Below are 24,130 nucleotides of genomic sequence, written 5' to 3' on the forward strand. Positions count from 1 at the left end.
TTGCCAAGTAGCTGAGTTGTATTACCTAGGGCACTTTTTAGGTTTTTAGATCTTTCAGTGAGTCACTTTGATGATTGAAGTAAGTACCTCAGAAAGGAGTGTATGTTCCCTATTAGGAACATTAGGTAAAGAGAGTTTAGGAAGGAAAAATATCTTGGTTTCCCTACCTGCTGTTGTCTATTCTTTCCTTCTGTCTTTTTATGGTCTTGCCTCTGGTGATTTTATATATTCCCTTGAAATTCTATCTTGCTCATTAGATCTGAACAAAAGGTGAGACTGAGTTGCGTTTTCTCCCTCTTTGCTTTTATGCCCTAGGATAGGTGGAAAGGTCCTCCAGTCCGTGACTACCTGCTCAACCAAACCCTGGATTCATATTCACTTTAATAGCAGCTTATCTTCTTCCCACTCAAATGAGTGAATTCCCTGCATTAAATAGGTGAAAACAATACTTGCACTTTCTTAACTACAAATCCCATCATGTGTTTTACAACTATGGACAGTTGGAGCAGACCTCTGGTTGGTGGATTGGGGAACCAGAAAGTATTTCCTGCTTTAAAATGTTTGAGAAGCCTTCTGTCCAGCATAATGGTGTTGAGTACTCCAAAACTCTTCACCCTGTGGTGTGGAAGGTGGTAGGGGTTGTGGAAAAAGTGTTTTGGGAAATGCATATCTACCCCAAAAGCCAAAAGTCCCAAGCTTTTATTTATACTGCTGTGGTAGAGGACTATCAAGAGTCTCCCTGAGATGGGGAAGGTTAAGTATGAAATGGAGATTCTTTAAGAAAAAGGCTGATAATCAAGGTAAGGAGAAGATTAAAAAGCAACAACAGGAAGCCTTTTGGGGTCTGATCATCTTTTATGACCTATTGATAGTAGGGGGAGAATAAAAATTCTCTAAAATATAAAGGCAATTATTTCAAACTTCAAGTAGAAGAAACTATACCTAAACGTGTATATTTTATATGGTGTGATATTAAGAACTACTACTACCAACATCTCTGTAAATTTCAAAAAGGACAGACATTTGTGAAGACTGCATCTGCAGTTTTTTTCAGCTTAGATGAAAATTACATGGATAATGGATGAATTTAGGGAATAAACTGATATTCCACTGGAGAAGAAATATTTTTCTCAAAATAAGGGAGAGATTTTTTTCCTTAATTTTTTTTGTGTGAGGAAGATCAGCCCTGAGCTAACATCCGATGCCAATCCTCCTCTTTTTTGCTGAGGAAGACTGGCCCTGGGCTAACATCCGTGCCCATCTTCCTCTACTTTATATGGGACGCCGCCACAGCATGGCTTGACAAGCGGTGCGTTGGTGCGCGCCCGGGATCCGAACCTGTGAACCCTGGGCTGCTGCAGCGGAGCGTGGGCACTTAACCGCTGTGCCACTGGGCCGGCCCCTTAATTTTTAATTTTTAGGAGGGGAAGGACCCAATACTGAATGCACTATGGATTATACAGTCTTGTTTTTTTCTTCTAATCCGTCTAAGGATTCACCATGTTTAGGTATCATGGAATGACTCTTTGTACAGCAAGAGGATAAATGATTTTGAATTCAGAATTATCAGAATATGAGATGGTATTTTGGTTTAGTGTGTGTTTATAAATGAATAATTTGTTCTTTTGTTTCTGTTTTGCATCCTCTTGGAGTGCTAAACATTTGGTTTGTGGAATGAAAACCACCAGAAGTTGTTCCTTTTGCCTTATTCTGCCTTCTTTCCAAAAATGGGAGAGGGAACAGGAAAGCCTTTAGTCCCTATATTATTTAAAACCTCTTAAAACTTTGATCATCTGTTATTTCTTAGTCAGAATCTTCTGACCCCTTTTAATGGTCTCTCATGATTTCTTCTGCATGTTAAAAGTATAGTGTTGATTTATAAAGAGATACATTAGGAATTTTGAATCCAAATGACTGAGGGATTTGGGCTTCTCTTTAGCAGGAACTTCCTGTGGGATCTTCTTTACCGCATTGTTTGGGATAAAAATAACAGGATGTTTGCATTTTCTTATTCATCCTGCTATGTTCACTTTGTTTTTATTCCCTTTTCCTATTTCAAAGTCCTGTCCACCTCAGTTCTTTTTAATGTGGATGTGTATGTTCTTTTTCACGTTAATAATTAGGATCAGTTGTGTGGCCGGGACCCTACTCTCACTGATGAGCTGCTGAATATCCTCACAGAGCTAACTCAACTCAGTAAGACCACTAATGCCAAAGTGGCACTTCGAGCACGCCAGGTAAGGGCATGTGTTGGTTGTCTTGAGGGAGGAATGGTTTTCATAGGTTGGGCAGTCCTAGACACAATGAGCTTTTACTCAATCACCTTTCAAAGATCCTGCAGTTTTCTATGTACGTCTCCTTGCCCTCAGAATAAATGTTTTCATGTGGTATATGTTTTTTAAAGAAAAAGGAAAAGATTAACGTTGAGTCTGTTTAAAATAGGAGCTCCATCCCCATTATAAAATCCTGTTATCATTTCCTACCCTTGCTAGTAGCTCTTTGATAATAAACCAGGGTCATGTGGAGGAAAGGAAACTGAAGGAAGGCAATAGACTCAATATTTCTTCCCAAAGAGAGTTTAGAAGTGCTGAAAACTTTTAATTATATAGGAAAATATCAAGTGTGGAAAGCAGAAAGAAAATGAAAGGAATCTTAGGTGCTAGCAATCAGAACAATCCCAGAGAAGTCCAGTTAGTTTCACCCTGTAGTCTTCATTTCCATTCCAAAAGGTTTCAGCAGGGAAGCTGAGAGTTGGCGCTCCCTTGGTGTTTCTGTGCATGGGCATTGACAAGGAAGCAGCATTTGAAGCTGTTCAGTGACCTTCTGCTTTCTCTACAATTGTATCCATGTCACTGAACTACTCAAAGTTATTGAACCTCTCAATGACCTGCTGAGAGTATTCAGGTCCTACCGTGTCTCTGTTTGTGACACTGCTTTCACTCTCTCTGCCCCTCACATGCATTGGTGTTACGTCCTAACACCTTCTCCTTGGTTCTGAGTACCTGGGGCTGTGAGAGCAGCTTTCCCTAGTCTTGCTTTCTACTTCCGAGTTGCAAAAGCCTAGCTCTGCTGCATCCACCTTCCGCACAGCTGCTCCCTGCCAGACCTGATTCCCAATTAACAGCTAGTCATGCAGTCCGCAGGACTAGCAGCTTTGCAATGGTAAATCACATGCACTGATGGAACTTGATTGAAGCTCTTTTCTCTCCCTTCCCCTTGGCCCCCATGGGGAATTGCCCACAACGCAAATCATGGTGAGTCAACTGAGATGCAGTATTTGGTGGCATTGGCTTTATGTTACAGGACCTAGAAGTTGTTTTACTTGGTCTCTGTTTTATCTTTGATGCCTGCACTTACAGATTTATATTTATTGCTTTTGTATCAGAGCTGCCTAATAGGAGCCTAGAATAATCACTCCCTCAGGAACTTATGCCTTTTATTTTGCTCTCACTCTAGGTTCTTATTGCCTCCCATTTGCCATCATATGAGCTTCGCCATAACCAAGTGGAGTCTATCTTCCTATCAGCTATTGACATGTATGGACATCAGTTTTGCATTGAGAACCTGCAGGTATACATATAGCCCTTTTCTACCACTCTGCACTCTTGTCCCATTTATTCCAAGCATAGTTTAATTAAGTAATCAATCAGTCAATTTTGACTTTCCGTGTAATGAAGTTTCATACCCTAACTTTCTAAAATAATTTATACTTATGCATATTTTTTCATAAAAATGCTGTTAGAATTGTGGTTTAGTTTAAAAATCAAATAGGTCTGCCTTGACAGAAGTGTCCTATTGAAGTCTTCACCTCTTGTGCTTTTATCTAGAAAGTATTCTAGGCCAAAATTAAGTGGTAGCACTGGTTGATTTCTGATATTTGAATCAGAAGTATAAATAGGTAGTTGTTAGTCTTCTAAAGACAAAGCTACTTAAATATCATTTAATTTTAATTTTATTTTAGTGTTTATTATTAAGCTTTATATAGAGCCAATTTTGTAAAAGAATATTGACTAATTTTACTACTAATTGGAAGGACCTTGACTATTATTTTTTAAACAACATCATTTGCTCATGAATGACTATTTTTCTACCTGGAAATAAGGATAATATTTTTATTTCCTGCCAAGAGAATCTTCAGGCTTTCTGTCAGATTTACTTCTGGGGACCCTAGAGAGGGGAGAAGGATGTTTTTGTTTATTTAATTCATAGTTGAAATATAGGTTTTCAACTGGGATTCAAATCTATGATTTACATAGTGGAATATTGAGACAATATTTAAGAAGTGGAATACAGATATATGTCAGAAAGAATAATAATAATAGTCATAAACACTTACAATAGCATATCAGTAATGTATTGTTAATGCTTTATTCTAAGAATTTTTCATATATTAACTCTTCTAATCCTCAGAACCAGCCCTATGAGAATAGGTATTATTTTTCCCATTTTGTAGCTGAGGCACAGAGAAGGTATTCATACATGACATTCATAGACAAAATTCTTAAGTTTCACTAAATGCTTCAAATGCCAAATATTGTCCATTGAAATTGTTCTCTTTTGGATGTAAGGGTTTAAGCTTGTCTTTGTACCTTCCAGAAACTCATCTTGTCTGAAACATCTATTTTTGATGTCCTTCCAAACTTCTTCTATCACAGCAACCAGGTAGTGAGGATGGCAGCTCTGGAGGTAAGTTTTCATAGTAATGTGACGTTACCTTTTTCTTGGTTTCTAGCTGATTTTCTCTGTTTGGCTATGGTGTCAGTCCTTTTTCTTTGTCCTTAAGGTTGATTCTTAAGAGTAGAGTCTTCTTTTCCTCGGAAACAATAAACACTAAACCATGGTCTTACTCAAGTGTTTCATTTGAGCTCATCACCAGCTTCTGGGCTCCAATCACAGGAAAATAGCTGCCAGCATTTTTCAGTAGTCTCTACTTTCCAGGTATTGGAATTCTCCTATTTCGTAATGAATTAGGATTCCCTATAACACAACAAATGAAGAAATATAGAGCTGATCAGAACATGTTCCATTTTGTGATTTAGGCCAAATAAAATGGATTTAGGTATATTCAAAATTGTCAAGCAGCTCTTATGAAATATTTTGTCATGGGAAAGAAAGTAATAACATTTAATGAACTGTGTTTTAGGTGCTTTACTTTATTTTTCTCGTGTAATCCTACAATTACTTCATGAAGTAAGAAGAAAGTGAGACTCTGAGAGGTTGTGACTTGACCAAAATCACATAGATAAAAGTGGAAGAGTTTGCATTTGAACCCAGGTCAATCTGACTCAAAGGTTTTCTGTTTCCACTATAGCACACTACCTCATTAAGCACAAAAATTGCAGGCCCCGAATACTCTTGTAGAATTGCCAAGTGATGTTTTTTGAAAATGAGGAAAAAAGTGTTTTAGATGATTTTATGTAATATGACGTCACTATAGGCTGTTGCCAGCTCTTTTGGGTTACTTTTTATTTGTATTCTATGGGTAGAGGGTAATGTATCCTACTCAGTAAATACCAAATTTTTAAAATATCTAAGTATTTTACAATGCTTTATGTCATTTAATGAGAAGCCTCCTTATATACCTCACATGCTGATAGAATCCCATGTAGCATTTTATGTGCATGGCAAATTGGCTGTGAAGCGCACGAGGTTGGACTGATGGTTTTTGCTGAGATTATAGCCTGTTGCTGTTTCTTTAACTCTTGAGTCAAGTTAATGTATTTGAGATATTGTATGTTAAATTATACCTTACTGCTTTTGCCTAGGGTTTGGGGGATATAAATAACCTAAAATTGGCTTAGGGCAGTGGGAAAACAAAACAAAGATAGTAAAAGTGTTGAATTGTACTGCAATTGCTTCTGTCTTTTCTCCTCACTCTGTAAGTGGCCCAGAATCAACACCTCTCGTTTTCTCGCTGCTTGCTTTTATCTTCCATTGAAATGATCATGCTTAATGAGTTAACAGTTGTGTTCTGTACGCTCTCTTTCACAAAAGATCAAACCTTCTCCAGAGTTTAGGTTAGCATGAAAGGTTTACCTCACACCTAGAGGTGTCCAGCAGAGGTAGGCTAGTTTTGTTTCCATTTATACATGGGTATAGTTTTAGACTCCAGCTTTATTAATTAAAGCAAGGTATGTATGTACAGAGCCTTGGGACTTCTGTCACTACAGCCCGCCTTATTCTGCATGAGATACTTGTTTTTAAGACTAACTTTTTCCTGGGCTAGCCATCTCTTAGCTTCTGTTTTTGAAGTGTATTTACTGAGGATTACTTTTTAACCAGGTGTATGTTCGAAGGGCTTATATCGCCTATGAACTTAACAGCGTGCAACACCGCCAGCTTAAGGACAACACCTGCGTGGTGGAATTCCAGTTCATGCTGCCCACATCTCATCCAAACAGGTGAGTTTGAGCTGATATGTGTACCTGAGCCACCTAGAACTCTATCAAGAGAGTCAAGGGGAGTAATGTGTATGACCATTCTATGTGTTTTTTTAGCTAGAAATGTAAAGCAGAAAATGAACTAATTTAAACCGTTATAAAAGAGCCTCTTGGTGCCACTTCTTTTTTTCCATCTTTGACCTGGAGAGATCAAGTTTGGTCTAATTAAGATAAAAGTTTAGGATTACTCCATTCATTTTTTGCTTGTGTTATATCACTGAGGAAACATAATTCTTTTCTTTCTTTCTTTCTCTTAAGTTAGAAAGAGTTTACTAGCATTTTATTTGCTGGACCTTTGCCGGAAAATCACTTTTTATGCAATTTATCGGTTGAAACATAAAAGTAGCTTGGGTGGGATGCTTTTCTTTTCTGTGTGTGCTACGGGTTAAGGTTATACCTGAGCCAATTTCATTATCTGCCTATAAACAGACACCTGAATTTAGCAGTTGAAACTCAGTTTTTAAAAATCACACTTCAGAAACAAACAAATTCAAATAACTTAATTAAGCCATGCTGATTCCATTATTCTTCCCTTCCTAAGCCCTTTAAAAAATAAAATGTACATATGGAAGTTTGTTCCAGTATTGCTTTGGTTTTAAAATGAAAATACTGTATCTTGTATACTGATTTTTTTTAAAGTATTGTGAGGCAGTAAATACCTAGGAATTTCATCTACACATATGTTCATCTCCTCCTGTATTTTCGTTCTTTTTAGTAATACCACAGGAAATATAAATACCACAGCCAATCTTAAGCCCTCCATTTCTTCTTTATGGCCCTTGGTTCCTCACTTTGTATTACAAGTACTGTGTCTTTGGGGATCCTTAGTTATAGACACCAGAAATGGTTTTGTTCTGAATTGCCACTTCACCCAAAGCAATAGAAACCCTTCCTAGAGACAAAGAAGTCTGTGCTGAGACTTTTGGCCACTGGATGCCACTGTTGATCCAGCAGAGGTCAGCAGATGAGCAGAGACATCTTCAGAAAAAGTACTTCTCTTCTTTGTCTCAGAAGATCCTTTCACTTCTCCACCTCAGAAATACCTTATGGCTGGCAGAGAAAAGCATATATCCTTGATTTAGCAAGCATCTCTCAGTACATTTTTGCCTCTATGGATTTCAGAATCTCATTTTCTAGAAACGAATGGTTGTCCTTCAGCAAGCGGCGAAGTACTCATGGCACACATGGGCTCAGCACTCCGTCTTCTTTCTTTTCCTGCATTCCTTGAATAATTGTAGAGAACTACATGCTATATTAATGCTCTTTGTAATTCTCAGGACATTCTCCTTTCGTCCTGCTTTCTGCTACCTCTTCCCTTTGGGCAATGATTTGTAGTCAGAAAGCAGAACTGCCTCTGATTTCCTTCCCTCCTCATTGCTCCCCTTGTCTTTCTGAATTGCTCTCCCTGTCCTACTTTTTTTTTTTTTTTTTTTTTTTTTTTGGTGAGGAGATCAGCCCTGTGCTAACATCCGCCAATCCTCCTCTTCTTTTGCTGAGGAAGACGGCCCTGGGCTAACATCTGTGCCCATCTTCCTCCACTTTATATGGGACGCCGCCACAGCATGGCTTGCCAAGCAGTGCGTCGGTGCGCGCCCGGGATCCGAACCAGCGAACCCCGGGCCGCCGCAGCGGAGCGCGCGCACTTAACCGCTTGCGCCACTGGGCTGGCCCCTCCCTGTCCTACTTTTTAATTTGAGGATGTGTGTCCAGTTTGGTGAGGGAATGTCAACTGGAAAATGAGAGAAATGCTTCTTTACCGTTTGTTAAGAAATCTTATTCACCTTTCCATTTCGAGTGTGTGAATCTTGGTTATTCCTGATCCGGTTTTAAAACTTGTATACTTGTCCCTCTCAACGTCTGAGGTATACACACCCCTATGTGTGTATGGATAAAGACTAGATGTGAACAAAACTGGAATCCTGATCTAAAGTCTTCCTTGGTTGTGTGTATATAAAATTATAAACTGCTGGATTATTATTATCATTATCATTATTATTGGTACAGATGTAAAAATGAAGATAAGGACAAAGAAGGGAGGAAAGATAAAATAATCTTTGTGAGAACCAGAAAAATATTAAAATTGCTTTAGTGCTTTTTTAGATCTAAAGTCCTTTTGCTAGTTTAGGAATATAAAGTGTATTATTAGATTTAATCACAGAATGATACATTCAGTGTTAGAGTAGAGCTTATTCAGTTATTATAGATTTGCTACTTGAATTTCATTTTATAAGATTTTATATATTTTTATAAATATTTTTGTTACAATTTGGAGTTATTACCTTATTCTGACACCAACTGGTGTACTGCAATTCAATTCTGACACTAACCAACTGGAGTTAGACGCCACAAGTTAAGGGCTCAGTTCTCCATAAAACTCCCCCTACTCATAAAACTCCCCCTACTCAGATGGGGCCATGGGTGGGGTTCTCAGGCCACCCGTACTTCTGATCAACTGGCTACAAATTTGGGGTTCGTGACCCCCTCAGGTTCAATAATTCACTAGAACAGCTTATAGAATTTAGGAAAGCACTATACTTACGATCACGGTTTTATTATAAAGGATACAGATCAGCACCAGCCAAATGAAGAGACACATAGAGGAAGGTCTGAGTTGGACCTAAACACAGACTTTCCTTGTTCTTTCCCTGTGGAATCAGGGTACTTTATCCTCCCAGCATATCAGTGTGTTCACCAACCAAGAAGTTCCATTGAGCTTCACTGTCTAGAGTTTTTATAAGAGTTTCATTACAATGGCATGATTGATTGAATTATGGGTCACATGATTAAACTCAATCTCTAGCCACTCTCCCCTCCTCAGAGGTCCACCTGGCTGAAAACCCCCAACCCTCTAATCACATGGTTGGTCTTTCTAGTGAGCAGCCCATGTCCTGAGTTATATCATGTCTTAGCATAAACTCAAGTGCGATCCAAGGGGCTCATGAATAATGAAGACAATTCTATTACTTGAGAAATTCTAAGGATTTAGAGTCTCTCTCCCAGGAACCAGGGACAAAGGCCAGTCAAATTCTTTATTATATAATAGGCCTGCTACCCTTACAAAAGAATTCTAAGATCTCTTGGTTTTAGCTAGTTTTGAGCCAAGTTCCAACTTTTTTCTAGCTCTAGTGCTTTTATTCTTTTCTATTCTTATTGTTTTGAACAAGTAGGCAATAAGCATGTTGTTTCTCATTCTACAGAAATAAGTTACAGGAGACTATCTACCAGCATCCATTCCACTCCCAATACTCTAAGGCTCAAGGACACAGCTATGCCCACTAACCTAGGTTAATGATTCTCACAATTATCTGGGAAATATTTTAAAAATACATACATTGGGGTCCTGACTGCAACGATTCTGATTCATTCTGAACCAGGAGATCACTTTTTGAAAAAACTCCTTTGATAATTCTGATGCACACCTACAGTTGAGAATCACTGCTACTAGACCAACACTATGCAGTAGAAATATAATGTAAGCCACATATATAATTTTAAATTTTCTATTGGCCATGTTTAAAATGGTAATAAGAAACAGATAAAATTACTTTTAATAACATTTTATTTAACCCATTATATCCAAAATACCATTTCAATATGTAATAAAAAGTTATTCAGATATTTTCCCATTCTTCATACTAAGTCTTTGAAATTTAGAGTGTATTTTACACTTATAGCATGTCTCAATACAAAGTAGTGTATTTCAAGCACTTCCTAGCCACATGAACAGCTCAACTCTAGACCAAAAATTAATTAGGACAATCATACTGAGTCCTCTTTGTTTTATTTTAATGGTGGTACCCCTAGGAGAGATTTAAGAAAAATTCTTTTACTTATATGGCTTGTTCTTAGTAGTTACAGGACGTATCCACACGTGATATTATAGAAATGCTACAATATTTTATACATGCATTAAAAATTATTCTATGATAATAGAGAACAGGTATATGAATATACATATTTTACTTTTCAGTGCAAAACAGAATTTTATAATATTTTTCCCAGTTGGAATTAGCAAACCAAAAATTCTTGAGGGAGAAAACAGATACATTCTTTAACCAATATTTGTATTTTTTTTCCCTGGCATTTGGTCTTCACATTCCTAGCCAGACATGCATTTGAAGTAGACTAAATTTGTCCGGCAAGTCCTTAGAAGTGAGTATCTTTCTAAGCTATATTATCAAAGCAAAACTATAGCCTCTTGTTGTATGTGGGGTCACCTGGTGGAATTCTATTCCTGCAGTTTGTTTTTGGCTAGTAATTTAGCCCCCATGGGTTGGGATGAAACATGGCTCTCTGCAAACTGAGAACAAGGGAGTATTTTTTTCAGGAAAATGCCTTAGATGCCATTTGGGTTGAAGACCCATGTCTCATTAGGACATGTTTTGGTTTTTAGAGTAGGCAAAACACAAGCAATTGCCGATGCAAATCAGTGGAGCAGCCTCTAAGAAGAGAGAAGACACCCCTTTTTTAGCACATTTGGGCAGTTAGTGTGTGGCCAAGATGCTTGGTGCCTTTTTATTTTTGTTTAAATTCATCATAGGACTTTGTATGGCTTGACTTTTTTTTATACTTTTAAAAAGTTTTTATTTTCTCGTGGAAAGAACACTTAACATAAGATCTACACTCTTAAATTTTTAAGTGTAGAATATATTATTGTTGACTTTAGGTACAATGTTATACAACAGATCTCCAGTGCTTCTTCATTGCTTGACTGAAACTTTTGCTTCACATTTAGTTACTCTATGTGTCAGTATAATTTGACTGGTTTTTTCCTAATACGTCTCTCAATATTTCTTTTAAAAAAGCAGCAGTTGATGGAACAGTTTATTTCTAAGCTCTCTGACTTTCTTCATCATCCTTCTTGCTAGGAGGTAGGCTTCAGTCAAGGTATGTTACCTTCGGGCCGGCCCCGTGGCTTAGTGGTTAAGTGCGCGCGCTCCACTGCTGGCAGCCCGGGTTCGGATCCCGGGCGCACACCAACGCATCGCTTCTCCGGCCATGCTGAGGCTGCGTCCCACTATACAGCAACTAGAAGGATGTGCATCTATGACATACAACTATCTACTGGGGCTTTGGGGGAAAAAATAAATAAATAAATAAAATTAAAAAAAAAAAAGATATGTTACCTTCTTCTTGATCTTCTGCCCAAGACTTCTAAATTTTTTTCTGGGAACTGTAGTTGTAACTTTTTGGCATCTGCAGGTCTTATTGGCCAGAGGATCCAATTATTAGAGCTTCACTCAGGGAGGCTCTTGATCTAGATACACCCTTTCTTCTTACATTCCCTTCACTGGAACAGCAGCTGCAGAAATTTTCCTGACTTAAGCATAGTAGAAAACTTAAATATATGTGACACATGGGGGTGTGTGTGTGTGTTTTTCCTTCTTTATCTTCTTAGCATTTAAAGGCTATGTCCTGGGCCGGCCCCGTGGCTTAGTGGTTAAGTGCGTGCGCTCCGCTGCTGGCGGCCCGGGTTCGGATCCTGGGCGCACACCAGCGCACTGCTTCTCTGGCCATGTTGAGGCCGCGTCCCACATACAGCAACTAGAAGGATGTGCAGCTATGACATACAACTATCTACTGGGGCTTTGGGGGAAAAAATAAATAAAATTTAAAAAAAAATTAAAGGCTATGTCCTATTGTATGTGAAATTTTTTGAGGGGAGAGCATTATTGCTGTCTTTTTTTTTTTTTTTTTTTTTGCTGAGGAAGATTCACCCTGAGCTAACATCTGTTGCCAATCTTCCTCTTTTTGTATGTGAGCAGCTGCCACAGCATGGCCACTGACAGACAAGTGGTGTAGGTATGTGCCTGGTAACCGAACATGGGCCACTGAAGCGGAGTGTGCTGAACTTAACCACTAGGCCACAGGGGCTGGCCCATTGCTGTCATTTTTTAAAGGTAACTTGTAGCCAGTTAGCAGTTGTTTTTAAAGGAGAAGTGAATTAGTTTCTTCAGTCATTTTGTTGGTGCAGGAATAGAACAGCCAGTCTGCACTAAGGGAATATTTTATTATTATGCAGACTTTTAGGACTAATTCTCTTGTCTAAGATTCCATCAGCCCAACTCTTTAGTGAGTTCAACCAACATTTTACATGGATTAATCCTGGAGCTCAGACTATATCGTTCAGCATTACTTTTTCTCTTTCTTCCTCCAGTGAGGCTCAGGGTGTAGAGCCTGAGGTGTGTGTGTGTTTGTCATTTTTCTCGTTCTGAAACCCCAGTTTATCACTCACTGGTGCTGGTGATGGAAAAGCTTATTACACTAAAGCATCGTCCTGAATGTCTTTATTTTTGACAATTCACAGAGTCATTTGACATTCAGGATTTCCCTTAGCTTGCTTTGGGCATATTAAGTAACTCAGAATAATCTGAAAACAAATAAGTTCTTTAGTCCGCCTATGTATTTGATCTTCTAAAATATAGCTATATTTATACAAACACGTGTAAAGTCTATTATCCCATAAACTCTGTGGCAATGCGTATGACTCTGTGTGTTATGACAGTCTGGGAGTATGAAATTTAAAACTCCAAATGATTTTCATAAGTAATACACATTAGTGAACATAGTTCATTGTTTTTATAATTTTATTTATTTATTTATTTTTCCCCCAAAGCCCCAGTAGATAGTTGTACGTCATAGCTGCACATCCTTCTAGTTGCTGTATGTGGGACGCGGCCTCAGTGTGGCCAGAGAAGCGGTGTGTCGGTGCGCGCCCGGGATCCGAACCCGGGCCGCCAGCAGCGGAGCGTGTGCACTTAACCGCTAAGCCGTGGCGCCGGCCCAAGTTCATTGTTTTTAACTTTTAATCTGTGGTTCAAATAAGTAGCATCAAAATTGATGCAGGAGATGGGAAGTATACTTCGTTGTATGTTTCTGTACCTATATAATGGGTGAGGACTTATTGGTGTTTATTTCCACCTATTTCTTAGATGGAAATCCATGCTTTAGTTAAGTCAAGTTGCATTGTAACTTCTCTGCTATTTGCTTTTTGTGTATTTGGCCTTCTGTGTTATAATGTTTTAATTCAAGCACTTCCTTTTCTCATGTTTTATATCTGGAAGAAGTCGGCTGTGTTCTCCCTGGATAGCACATGTTTTGTTCATGACTGGGTTTAGGCTGCTTGGCACCTTCACTGTTTAGCTGTCAGTGGGTGGCGTCTGGACCTTCTTTTTGTGGAGAAGGTTGTGAGGAAGTTTAGAAACCAGAAGTGTTCCATGTGACTAATCAGCAGCCCACTGCCATTCTTGAGAATTCTGATAATCTTTGACCCCCAAAGATTAGACTCTTCTTTGACTCATACTGAGACACTCGAAAGTCATCCAGCTTGTAGCAGTTCTTAGCAGTGGGAGCACTTGGTTGTAGTTAGCAGGCCAGAATGAGCTATAAATAAATAAAACCCTACAGTGCGTGCTTCCTTCATTCAGGGTGGTCTGCTGCTGGGATGCAAGCAGCTGGCCGAAGAGAAGGTTCTCAGCAGGTTTAAGTGCTTACCGAGGTGCTTTCCTGACTCCATGGCTCAGAGCTTCCCGTCGCTGCTGTGTTGTTTTGGCGCTCTAGACTTGTGAGATTGGAGAGTCGAGTTTAAAACTCTCAATATATCATTAGGGTAGCCCAAGGTCCCTTCTTGTCAAGGAAGACTAGCTGATTCCAGGGGGAAGGAAAATCAGAATCCAGGGCACCTGTAAACCCCTGTAGTTTTGTGCTGTGGGTTTGTAGCTAATTACACAGCGGGCCACAGAAATATTCTGTAGCTCTGTTGGCATACTTGTTTCAGAAGGAGCAAAATCTTCCAGCAGAGCAAAGAAGGGGCTTTGGAGGGGCTGCAAATGAATGAAGCAGTGATCATTTTAATGTACACTAAAGCTCTGCAGTGGAATCAGGGCATCTGAACTGCAAGGAGGTGGTGGGGGAGACGCCAGTAGAAATACATGGTTCAGATGTGATTTACAGCTCTTGATTTGGATTCTCCTGTAGAAATATAGTCACTCAAGGAGACCACCACTGGTCACAGCCAGTCAAATTGCTCTTTCCCCTATGGTACTGCTGTTAGTGACTGCTAGTAGGTTATTGAGCCGACCTTTTCTGATTCTGCTTTGTTGCCTCATTTCAAAAGATTTGCCCTATACTGGCTCTCAGTCACAGCTTGATGTAACCACTGCTTGTTTGCATTTATCCCCATCATTTTCATATAGGGTCTTTTTTTTCCTTCAAGTTAGAAGGCAAAAGAATCAGGAGCATTTTTATATGATGAAAGATGTACATAGGGCCAGCTAAAATCAAGCAAAATGGAATTCAGCTGGAAGGTCTGGTAAAAGGCTTGGAGAACTTGTGACGGCCAGTGAAGTCAGTGTTCCTTAAATAAAGAGGGTTCAGCTAGCAGGCGGCAACTCTGACTTTGCATTCATATTGAAGCAGGCTGTCCAGCCATTCTAGGCAGGCAGATCAATAAAATCAGAGGTGACTTAATGCCAAGAACCTCAGAATTCAAAGGATTTCTCTTGTCCTTCTTTAAATGTATTCTATGTTGATGTGGAATGCTAGCCTCAGGAACTGAGATGAGAAAATGCCAGGTCTAGATTCTGGATTATGACACCATGTTAAACAATGTCCTTGGAAAGCATCCCCTTTGGTTTCTCAGTTATCACATCTGTAAAATGGAGCTAATCTACCAGAAGGAAAATGATTCCAATATTTATCAAAACACTGTGAATGAAGACTCATCGTAAGTGCTTTGAATAGTCTAAACAGCAAATGTTTTATGAGAAGTGAATTTATATCCCGTTTGTGTATTTGAAAATGCATTTGATTGCCTTATCAGAGGTTGAGCAATTTGACTGTTTTCACATGATGAGTATGCAGTGGAATGTGGTAGATTTTATTTTATTTTTAGCTACATATATGAAATAGTTCACTCATATGCAGTCTCTTCCTTGGTTGGTTATTTTTGTACAGACATGGATCTAGCTTTCTAGTGTATCACAATAGTGTACAGTATGCCACATCGGTCATATTATTAAATTGATCCAATAGCTCCTATATAGGGTAACAAAACATAAAAATGGTCATTATGGACGTGGCTAAGTATTTACCTAATAATAGAGAGTTTATCCTTCCTTCCCTGCTCATCTCCCCTAGAGCCCTACAGATTCTTATTCTACCAAAGAGGATAAGCTGTCTCTAAACGTAACCTCTTACATGATTGATTTGGGGCCATTCCTTTAAAAACTGGAGATGTTGAGAGTTTTTGTTCTTACCTCATACTGTGTAGATGGTGCACAATTCCTATAACAAAGCAGCAGGGGGCTCCCTGTGAGAGCTTGAGAATTGCTGATGGAGAAGGGCTGGCTATTTCTTGGTGGTGTTCTTTTCAATTCAGGCCCTTTCCTACTGAAGACTTGGCCCTCATCCTGTGAAGACTCCCTAAGGGATTAGAGTGTAGCTACAGAAGAAGTGAGACCATTTTATTAGTTTAAGAAATTGATTAACAGTTGAGAGAGATTATACTGGTTTCTAAATTCCAGAAACCTGGATGGATGGAGCCTGAGATTGCTTTGCTTTGGTTGTAAAGTTCTTCTCTCTGAACTGAGGTTCATAGTAAGAGACTGTGCAGGTGGCCCATTTCTTTAGAATCCTTTATATCGTAAAAGGAATCCTTTCTTGTGTTCTCATTAGCATCTACATTTAGTTTTCTGTGTAGTTACACCTCCCTCTGCTCTAGAACCTGTGCATACTTTTTTTTTTTCTTTCCATTTTTTTTTGTGAGATCAGCCCTGTGCTAACATCTGCCAATCCTCCTCTTTTTTTTTTTTGCCGAGGAAGACTGGCCCTGGGCTAACATCGGTGCCCATCTTCCTCCACTTTATATGGGACGCCACCACAGCATGGCTTGCCAAGCTGTGCATCAGTGCGCGCCCGGGATCCGAACCAGCGAACCCCGGGCCGCCGCACTGGAGCATGCGCACTTAACCGCTTGTGCCACCGGGCCAGCCCCCTGTGCATACTTTTTTTTGTTGATGAGGGTCAGGTGCATTATAACTAAGGATCTCTTGTAATATGAAACCCATGCCCCTGAGTGAGAGGCTCAAAGAATCCAAACAGCAAAGGTGCAGGTTTTTGCACTTGGAGGTTACTCTTGCTGCCTTATGAATTCACTCTGTGATACAGGTTTGATGCAGAGAGTATTGCTACTCACAAATCACACGAGGTATACAGTTTGTGTGCAGTGATATGTCACAGCTTTTTATTTATATGGCCGGCTCAGTCTATTCTGCTCCTTTCACTGCCAGGGAAAGTGCATCATTTTCCTCCCTCTCTCCTCCTTCCCACATATCATCAGCACCACCCACTATGTTCTGCCCATTAAGTCCTCTGTGTGCCAGAAAATCCCAACAATGATTAAATGCTGATAAAAGAATGTTAGAAGGTTAAGATATCAACCAATCAACCCCTTACGGTACTCCTCAATTGTGGGTGATAAGTATAACTTTGTCCTTTAGCATTGAAATTAAGGGGTTTTTTGTTTGTTTTTTTTTTCAGTCAAGGAAATGACTGATGTCAAATTAAGAAAAAAAGAGTTGGTGGCAAAGACTAAAGAGAATGCAGGAGACTTGCTTTGCGGTTTCCACTCTTATCCTAGTCTTTATTTCATGATTTTGGCACTTTCTTTATCAGGAGATTCTAGGGCTAGCCAAATTTAGATAAGGTTTTATTTATGAAAGGCCTAGAGTTTTTAAGCTTATAACAATTTTAAAAAGTTTAAATGATTTAAACTCATTTAATTTAAAAAGTATTAATTAATTTTAACAAATTATACCACTCTAGTTATAGAACTCGTTTATAATTACATTCCCACAGTTCCTTCAAGCTCCTATAGTACAGAGTACACTCCTTTCCAACATCTGCCCCCCCAACACCACAAGACTATGGGAGGAAGAACATGGTTAAAGAGACTTAGAAAAGGTAGCTGGGAACCCAGGTTACTGGCTGCTTTTCTTTGGAAGAGAGTTTGTAGGTTCATCACATATCTTAGAAAGCAATTAAGGTGGAAGGGGCTGTGGAATCAACTTCTCTCAACCTCCTTATTGCGTTTTTAGTAAAATAGGAACAAGAAAGAAGATTCTCTAAGAATCTTGTCAAGAATTATATTTCATTTTGAAGCTTAAGATAATATACCATATCATATAACTTAATTTTCACAAGCTTGTGTTTCATCACTGCTCTGCATTATTTTTTTGCAATAGAGCTATAAAAAAAATTCCATGGTAAATACATTTCGACCCTTTCCTTCAACAGCTGCTGTGGTGAGGTAGGTCAGGAGGCATGCCTCTTTGGAGGCACCCTGCAGGTTGAAGGGTAATGAGCACTTAATTACGTCTGCTGAATGCCAGAGCTGCCAAACTGGAGCTCCTCACGACTGGTCTGTATCTGCTCTGACAATTCTTTTATTATGGCTTTCACTAACCAATCAGTAACTAACTGTGATTGTTTAATTACAGAGGGAACATCCCCACGCTAAACAGGTATCGTATGTTTAGTTTCTTTTCCAATTAAAAGCAGCTTTTTTGTAACTTAGAATAGTGAAATCAGGGAAAAAATAACACTATGTTACACTTGACAAGCTAATATGTTGTCTTCTGCTAGGGAGTCCTGCGCTCCCCTTTGGACATACTAAATTATTCTTTCTGTTTAGAAAACATGTCTTCAGCTTTTCTTCAGCTGTTCAAAAAGCAGTACTTGAAAGCCTCAGTGTGGAAAAGCTCCCATCTAGCTGTATGTGATAGGGGAGTTGTTTGCCTGATGTTCAGCTTTGCTGTAAACATCATCTTTTTGCGAAGTTCTCTGTTTAATTTGGGGCTTTGAGTGGAGAAGCCTTTAAGGTTACTCTTATCCTGGCAAATGGTTCATAATTTTTTCAGTTTTTAGTTTTTCTAATTTGCTTCTCCTTTTAGAGGAATGCGAATGCAGAAGTAGCTGATCTCATGTTTTATCAGTTTCTTAGCTATTTTTCTAAAGTGTTAAAGCGTTGTAATGATACGAAAGTCAAGTTCTATTTCAGACCTGTGATAAGAATAACACTGGAAAACTGTATTTAAGTTTTGATGTGTGTAGCCCTGTGAAGAGGTTTCCAGGCCAATATAACACAAGTGATGTTTTAGTATTTTGAGTTCCTCCTGCTCCTGAGCTACGCAAGGCAACACAATGCAAGTTTGAGAGGACAGCAACTCTGATTGGAATTGAATCCACAAAATGCTAAAGCATAATGAGTTGGTGGCGAGCTCTTTGTAGATGATCAATTATACATTGAAATGTTTATAGGCTTTTGTTTATTTTGTCCCTCTCCCTTTAAATATTAAGTAATCAAAACTGATTATAGCTTTTAGAGTCCCATTTGGATGGGGAGAGGACTTCTGTTTGGTCCTCTTGTCTGCCCTTGGAGAGTGGGCTTGGTTCGTTCCTGCCTGCCTTTAGCTGTACTGGCACATGAACATAGTAGTGAGGGAAACTGAATAGTGGATATTTCCCATGGGATTCAGTTGAGTAAAAAGATACTTAACCCTATGTTTGCCACAAACAGAGCCTGTTGGCTTATTCAGAGGGAGTTTCCCTTTAAATGTTATCTGAAGCCTTTTTATCTTTCCTGTCTAATGCCATGCAGGTAGAAAAGATATACTGCCTCACAAACTTGCTACTTTAGTAAATATATTTGGTGATCCTAGAAAAGAGGATGATAGCATTTCTGAGCTCATACAACTCTGAATCCCAGTTTCTAGTGAGCACCATGTATATGACTTGCTTGATGTGTATTTCATTTGTTTGTTTCATTCATGGTATCAATGGTTTCCTCTCCCATTCTGCCTTTCTATTCCCCGGTACTGTCAAAAGATGAACTACCTTTTTCATAGTCATCATTTGCCAAAGGAATAAAAGCCTGGAGTGTCAGTCTCTATAGTCTGTGTGAGCAGCACTTCCATCCCATAAAAAATTCCATTACCTTTTATAATTAAAATTTGCAGTAGAGTACAGTATGTACTCAGATTTTAAGTCCTCATTGCTGGCTCTCTTCCCCCTGCAACACTGCAGGTGGTGCACTTCAAGATGTTTGAGCAGCTCCCCAAAGTTCAGGTGCTGTTGCCTTGCTCTGCCCTTGCTTCATATCAGTATGCCGGTGACATGTCAGGCAAGTCCTGGAGGCATCCTTTAGCTTGGTCCTTCCTAACAGGCTCTCCTGATTGACTGGGCATTCAGAAACACTTTATAGTATTATTTATCAGTACGTACTGCTGAGGTGCATCAAGGAATATACAGATCATTATGTTTTTAGATTGAACAAATCAGTTCAGTTCTCTTCAAGTGTCTCCATTTAGCACCTGTTTGTCCTGCTTACACATACTTTGAGACCTATGCTCTGCCCTTTTGTATCTTGCTGAGATTTATTAAGGGCTTTTGATGAAGGAATGTTTACTTTGGTATAAAAGTGTTTAAATATAAAAAGGAAATTTTGCAATTTGGGGTTGAAAAATGTCTCTTTCAAAAAGGGAGGAGCTATAATCCTTGTAACTGCTATCTCTATCAGCCCATTAAAGGAAAAAGTAAATACCTCAGTAAAGTTCCTTTTATAGACTGTGGCTTGTTTCTGTATGATAAATAATGTTTTTTATAATGATTTACTAAACCATTCCAAGTGACTTAGACTTGTTGTACATGTATTTATCTATATGTGACTACTTAATCTATTACAATTCCTAGAGAAAAATGCCGTATGTGTTGCCTCGTTACAACTCACTTGCATGCTTACTTCCTTTTAAAAGATGGAATGTTTTAGGGAAGGGGAAGATGCAGAATGGTTTTTAACCCTATGTGCTATTCACTCATTAGACATGTCATAATGTTGTATTAAAACTGTCAGGAAATTCCTGATAATCCTTAAATTTTTGTTTGGAGAAATTTTGGAGTGGTAAAAATATAGTTTTTGTTGGGTGGAATTCAAATGAAAAGGTTAATGTGAGTCTAGCAAGACAGCCTTATCCACAGTGGGTAAAAAACCAAATCTGCTCTGCAACCTGACCCTACCTCAGAGTTTCCTCCTAGCTCCTTTTCCCTATCGTTACTCTCCCAATCCTTGCTCCTACCCTTCTTGTCTAACGCACTTGATTGGATTACCATTTAGAATGTCCTTCTCCTCCAACCTCAACCACTATGGCATGACTCATGTAGCTAGTGTCAGCGATGTGCTATTGGACAACTCCTTCACGCCACCATGTCAGAGGATGGGCGGAATGGTCTCTTTTCGGACTTTTGAAGATTTTGTCAGGTAAGACACTGTGGAACTGTGTCTGTACAAGGGGAGCCATGGGCATCTCTGTTTTGGGGTCTCAGATTTCTGCCAAATGAATAAAGGTCCCCAGAATAGCCATGAGCCAGCTAAGGAGATGTTGCCCTTTCTGTATACGCCCTCGGAGAGGTATATGTCCTTCCATTTCCACCTCTCATTCAGACTCTACAAGCCTCTACTTGTTATATGAGCCTGGCCAGAAAAAAAGAAACAAAAAAAAAACATCTTTTCCTTAGGAGCTAACAGAAGAAGCTGTCTGCTCTGTGATGAGTGAAATGTCAGGAGAAATTAAACACAACACTAGAGTGAGCCCCACCAGAGACGATACATCTTTTGATTAAATGCATTCAGCATCTATCTCTTGATGTATACTGATGCATTACCCTAGGGGGAGGGGTAATTACATTGGTCTGTCACTGCTCCAGTCCCAGGCTCTTTCTGTTATTTTAAGACCGATGATGACAGCAGTACTCATATCTTACATAAGAAAAAAATAAAAGAGCTTTAGATCATTCTTTTTTAAAAAGAAAAAATATATATGGTTTATTAAAGTTTAAACAATCCATCCTCCTAATTTCTGCCACTTGGTGAAATTTTGCATGTCACCTCTAGCCACTGGTGATTCTATTCAGTTGGCTGTTGAGCACAGGGTAGGGTAGATTATTCTTTTAGACTGAGCTGGCAATGGCAGTGTTAGTTTCCTGCCACTTAGGTTTTCTGCCTCTTGGATTTTCATGGTGGGTGTTTTTCTGGTATTTTTCAGGATCTTTGATGAAGTGATGGGCTGCTTCTGTGATTCCCCACCTCAAAGCCCCACATTCCCTGAGGCAGGTCACACGTCTCTATATGATGAAGACAAGGTACAGTGTCCCTTTTGTTCTTTCAGACACAGGATTTGTACTATATACCATCTTTCTTTCTTTCTTTCTTTTTTTTTGTGAGGAAGACTAGCCCTGAGCTAACATCCGATGCCAATCCTCCTCTTTTTTGCTGAGGAAGATTGGCACTGGGCTAACATCCGTGCCCATCTTCCTCTACTTTATATGGGATGCCGCCACAGCATGGCTTCACAAGTGATGCGTTGGTGCGCACCCAGGATCCAAACCTGTGAACCCCGGGCCGCTGCAGCAGAGTGTGCGCCCTTAACCGCTGTGCCACTGGGCTGGCCCCTATACCATCTTTCTGACTTTGGCACGTTATAGGGGAGAATTCATCTTTTTATTCTATATTATTTAATTTTCTATGCCTCATCAAAGTATTTCTGGAAACAAATGGAATATAAATTGTAACCTAAAAAATAACCTGTATTAATCTTGGAATCCATAGTGTAGAATGGGCTCAGCTATATCCATTGGAGCTGCCTCTGGATCTCTGAATGTTGTTTCAAAGACTTGAGCTTTGGTTGCTTTAATTCTTACTCAGTGATGGCTTGTGTATTTGCAGAGTGGTGCTGTTGTAGTCTTCAGGGAATGATGGACTTTAAAAGATAGCAGGAGGGCCGGCCCCGTGGCTTGGTGGTTAAGTGCGCGCGCTCCGATGCTGGTGGCCCGGGTTCGGATCCCGGGCGCGCACTGAGGCACCACTTCTCCGTCCATCCTGAGGCCGAGTCCCACATACAGCAACTAGAAGGATGTGCAGCTATGACATACAACTATCTACTGGGGCTTTGGAGGGAAAAAATAAATAAAAAATAAAATCTTTAAAAGATAGCAGGAAAAAATAGGCATTTTGTTTAAAACTTTGTCCTTTTATTAAATCCTGCCTTTTCATTTCTCAGTAAACAAATCATTCTGTTTTTCTCCTTACCAGGTATTTTCCCATGATTTGATACTTCCACTGTTTGATAAATTGTTAGGAAATATATTATGTGGGAATATGTGCACATGGCTTCTTGCACTCATTTTTCTTCACATTCTGTGAAGAAATGTGGCAAATAGTTTCATTCCCGTTTTATTAGTGAAAAACTTGAGACAGTGGTCTTCAAGTTCATGTCTAGTCAAGATTTCGAGCTACCTCTAGCTAATGCCTTTGCTGCTGTCTTTTAAAAGTTAGGTGTTTTACTTTATTTAGTCTTCGTTGTGGATGCTGTGTGGTGGTTTCAATTTGCTTGTTCGTACTAGTAGGCAAACCAAAATGTCCTGTGGGGTGTATCTCTTTTTCAGGTATTCTACCAAGCGCTGTAACTTCTCTCTGACTCTGTATTAGCCGGCCTCCTAATTTCTTTGTCTTGTATTCTTGGGTTGCAGGTCCCCAGGGACGAACCAATTCACATTCTGAATGTGGCTATCAAGACTGACTGTGATATCGAGGATGACAGTCTGGCAGCTATGTTCAGAGAGTTCACCCAGCAAAATGTAAGTCCTCAGTTGGATGGGAACTGGTGATGGCCCATTTCCTGCTGGTTGTGTGTCATATCCATCCTTTTATCAGTTGCTACTCGTAAGGCCTATCACTGATAATCACTATGTCTTTAACATAGTTCTGCCTGTAGGTGTAAAATTCCAAAGTGATTTAATTATATAATGAATACCTTTTTATGTCAAGAAATATAGACTTCAAATATTTAAAATATTTTAAGGAAGGGAAGTTGTGTTGCTAAATCTTTCCCAGAGCTCCAGTCTTGAACTTCCAGTCACCTGCTGAATTTTTTTTTTGGTGACTTAACTCTGCGTGTCTAGGCCCAAACTCTGCTCAGGTCTCTTCTATGTCCTACCCTCCCCTCTCTTGAAAATATCAGTTAGACTTTTTGACTTTATGTCACTTAGATATCTCATGTTGACATCAAACTCTGTAGTTTAAACCTGAATTCCCATCATTTTCTTTAACCTCTTCTGACCCCCCCAACCCCCCCCCCCAAAACAAAACAAAACAAAAACAAATCTAGGCAACTGTAAGGGAGGAAAGCAAATCCTCTACCCTCTAGGTCCTTCTGGCTGGGCTACAAATTAAATTCACTTGAGACAGAATAAGAGGAGAAAAATCAAACAAAGCTTTATAACATGTATACATGGGAGAATCCCAGGAAAACTGGGTAACTTGCCAAAATGACTGAGGCTGTTACCTTAAATACTATCTTCAGCTAAAGACAAAGGAGCATGTTGGGGGTGGGGGAAGTCAGTTACAGGAAGATGACCAGAGAAGCACAGTAAACAAGAGTAAGATTATTATGTAGATTTAAGTCCTTGCCTTCTGCATTGATAAGAGTTTCTAGAGATAAAGTCATTCCCCCTTCTTCCTGGTACAGAGAGGGAGACATCTTTACAAATGGAGATCTCCCTTGCAAATGTAAATTTCTCTTACAAAGGGAAACTTCTACTTCTACTTGATTTTCAGTGTTTTTCCCATGTCTGCAGTT

General features: G+C 39.3%; 1 protein-coding gene across 11 annotated transcripts in view; it reads left to right on the forward strand.

Annotated features, from left to right (window-relative positions):
• Nucleotides 1-24,130, forward strand: part of ACACA (acetyl-CoA carboxylase alpha) — a 281,626-nt gene that overhangs the window by 148,193 nt on the left and 109,303 nt on the right. For 10 of the 11 annotated variants that reach the window (XM_087440845.1, XM_087440847.1, XM_087440846.1 and 7 more), the window contains 8 exons: nucleotides 2,124-2,237; nucleotides 3,457-3,570; nucleotides 4,597-4,686; nucleotides 6,283-6,401; nucleotides 17,939-17,962; nucleotides 20,611-20,754; nucleotides 21,539-21,635; nucleotides 23,022-23,129. In XM_087440845.1, coding sequence (XP_087296971.1) covers nucleotides 2,124-2,237; nucleotides 3,457-3,570; nucleotides 4,597-4,686; nucleotides 6,283-6,401; nucleotides 17,939-17,962; nucleotides 20,611-20,754; nucleotides 21,539-21,635; nucleotides 23,022-23,129 — 810 coding nt within the window. The remainder of the gene's footprint in view (nucleotides 1-2,123; nucleotides 2,238-3,456; nucleotides 3,571-4,596; nucleotides 4,687-6,282; nucleotides 6,402-17,938; nucleotides 17,963-20,610; nucleotides 20,755-21,538; nucleotides 21,636-23,021; nucleotides 23,130-24,130) is intronic. The other variant, XM_087440844.1, reaches the window with a different exon arrangement.

This window comes from Ceratotherium simum, chromosome 16 (assembly GCF_057802395.1).
Source record: "Ceratotherium simum simum isolate JZ-2026a chromosome 16, ASM5780239v1, whole genome shotgun sequence".
In the NCBI taxonomy this organism is placed as follows: domain Eukaryota; kingdom Metazoa; phylum Chordata; class Mammalia; order Perissodactyla; family Rhinocerotidae; genus Ceratotherium; species Ceratotherium simum.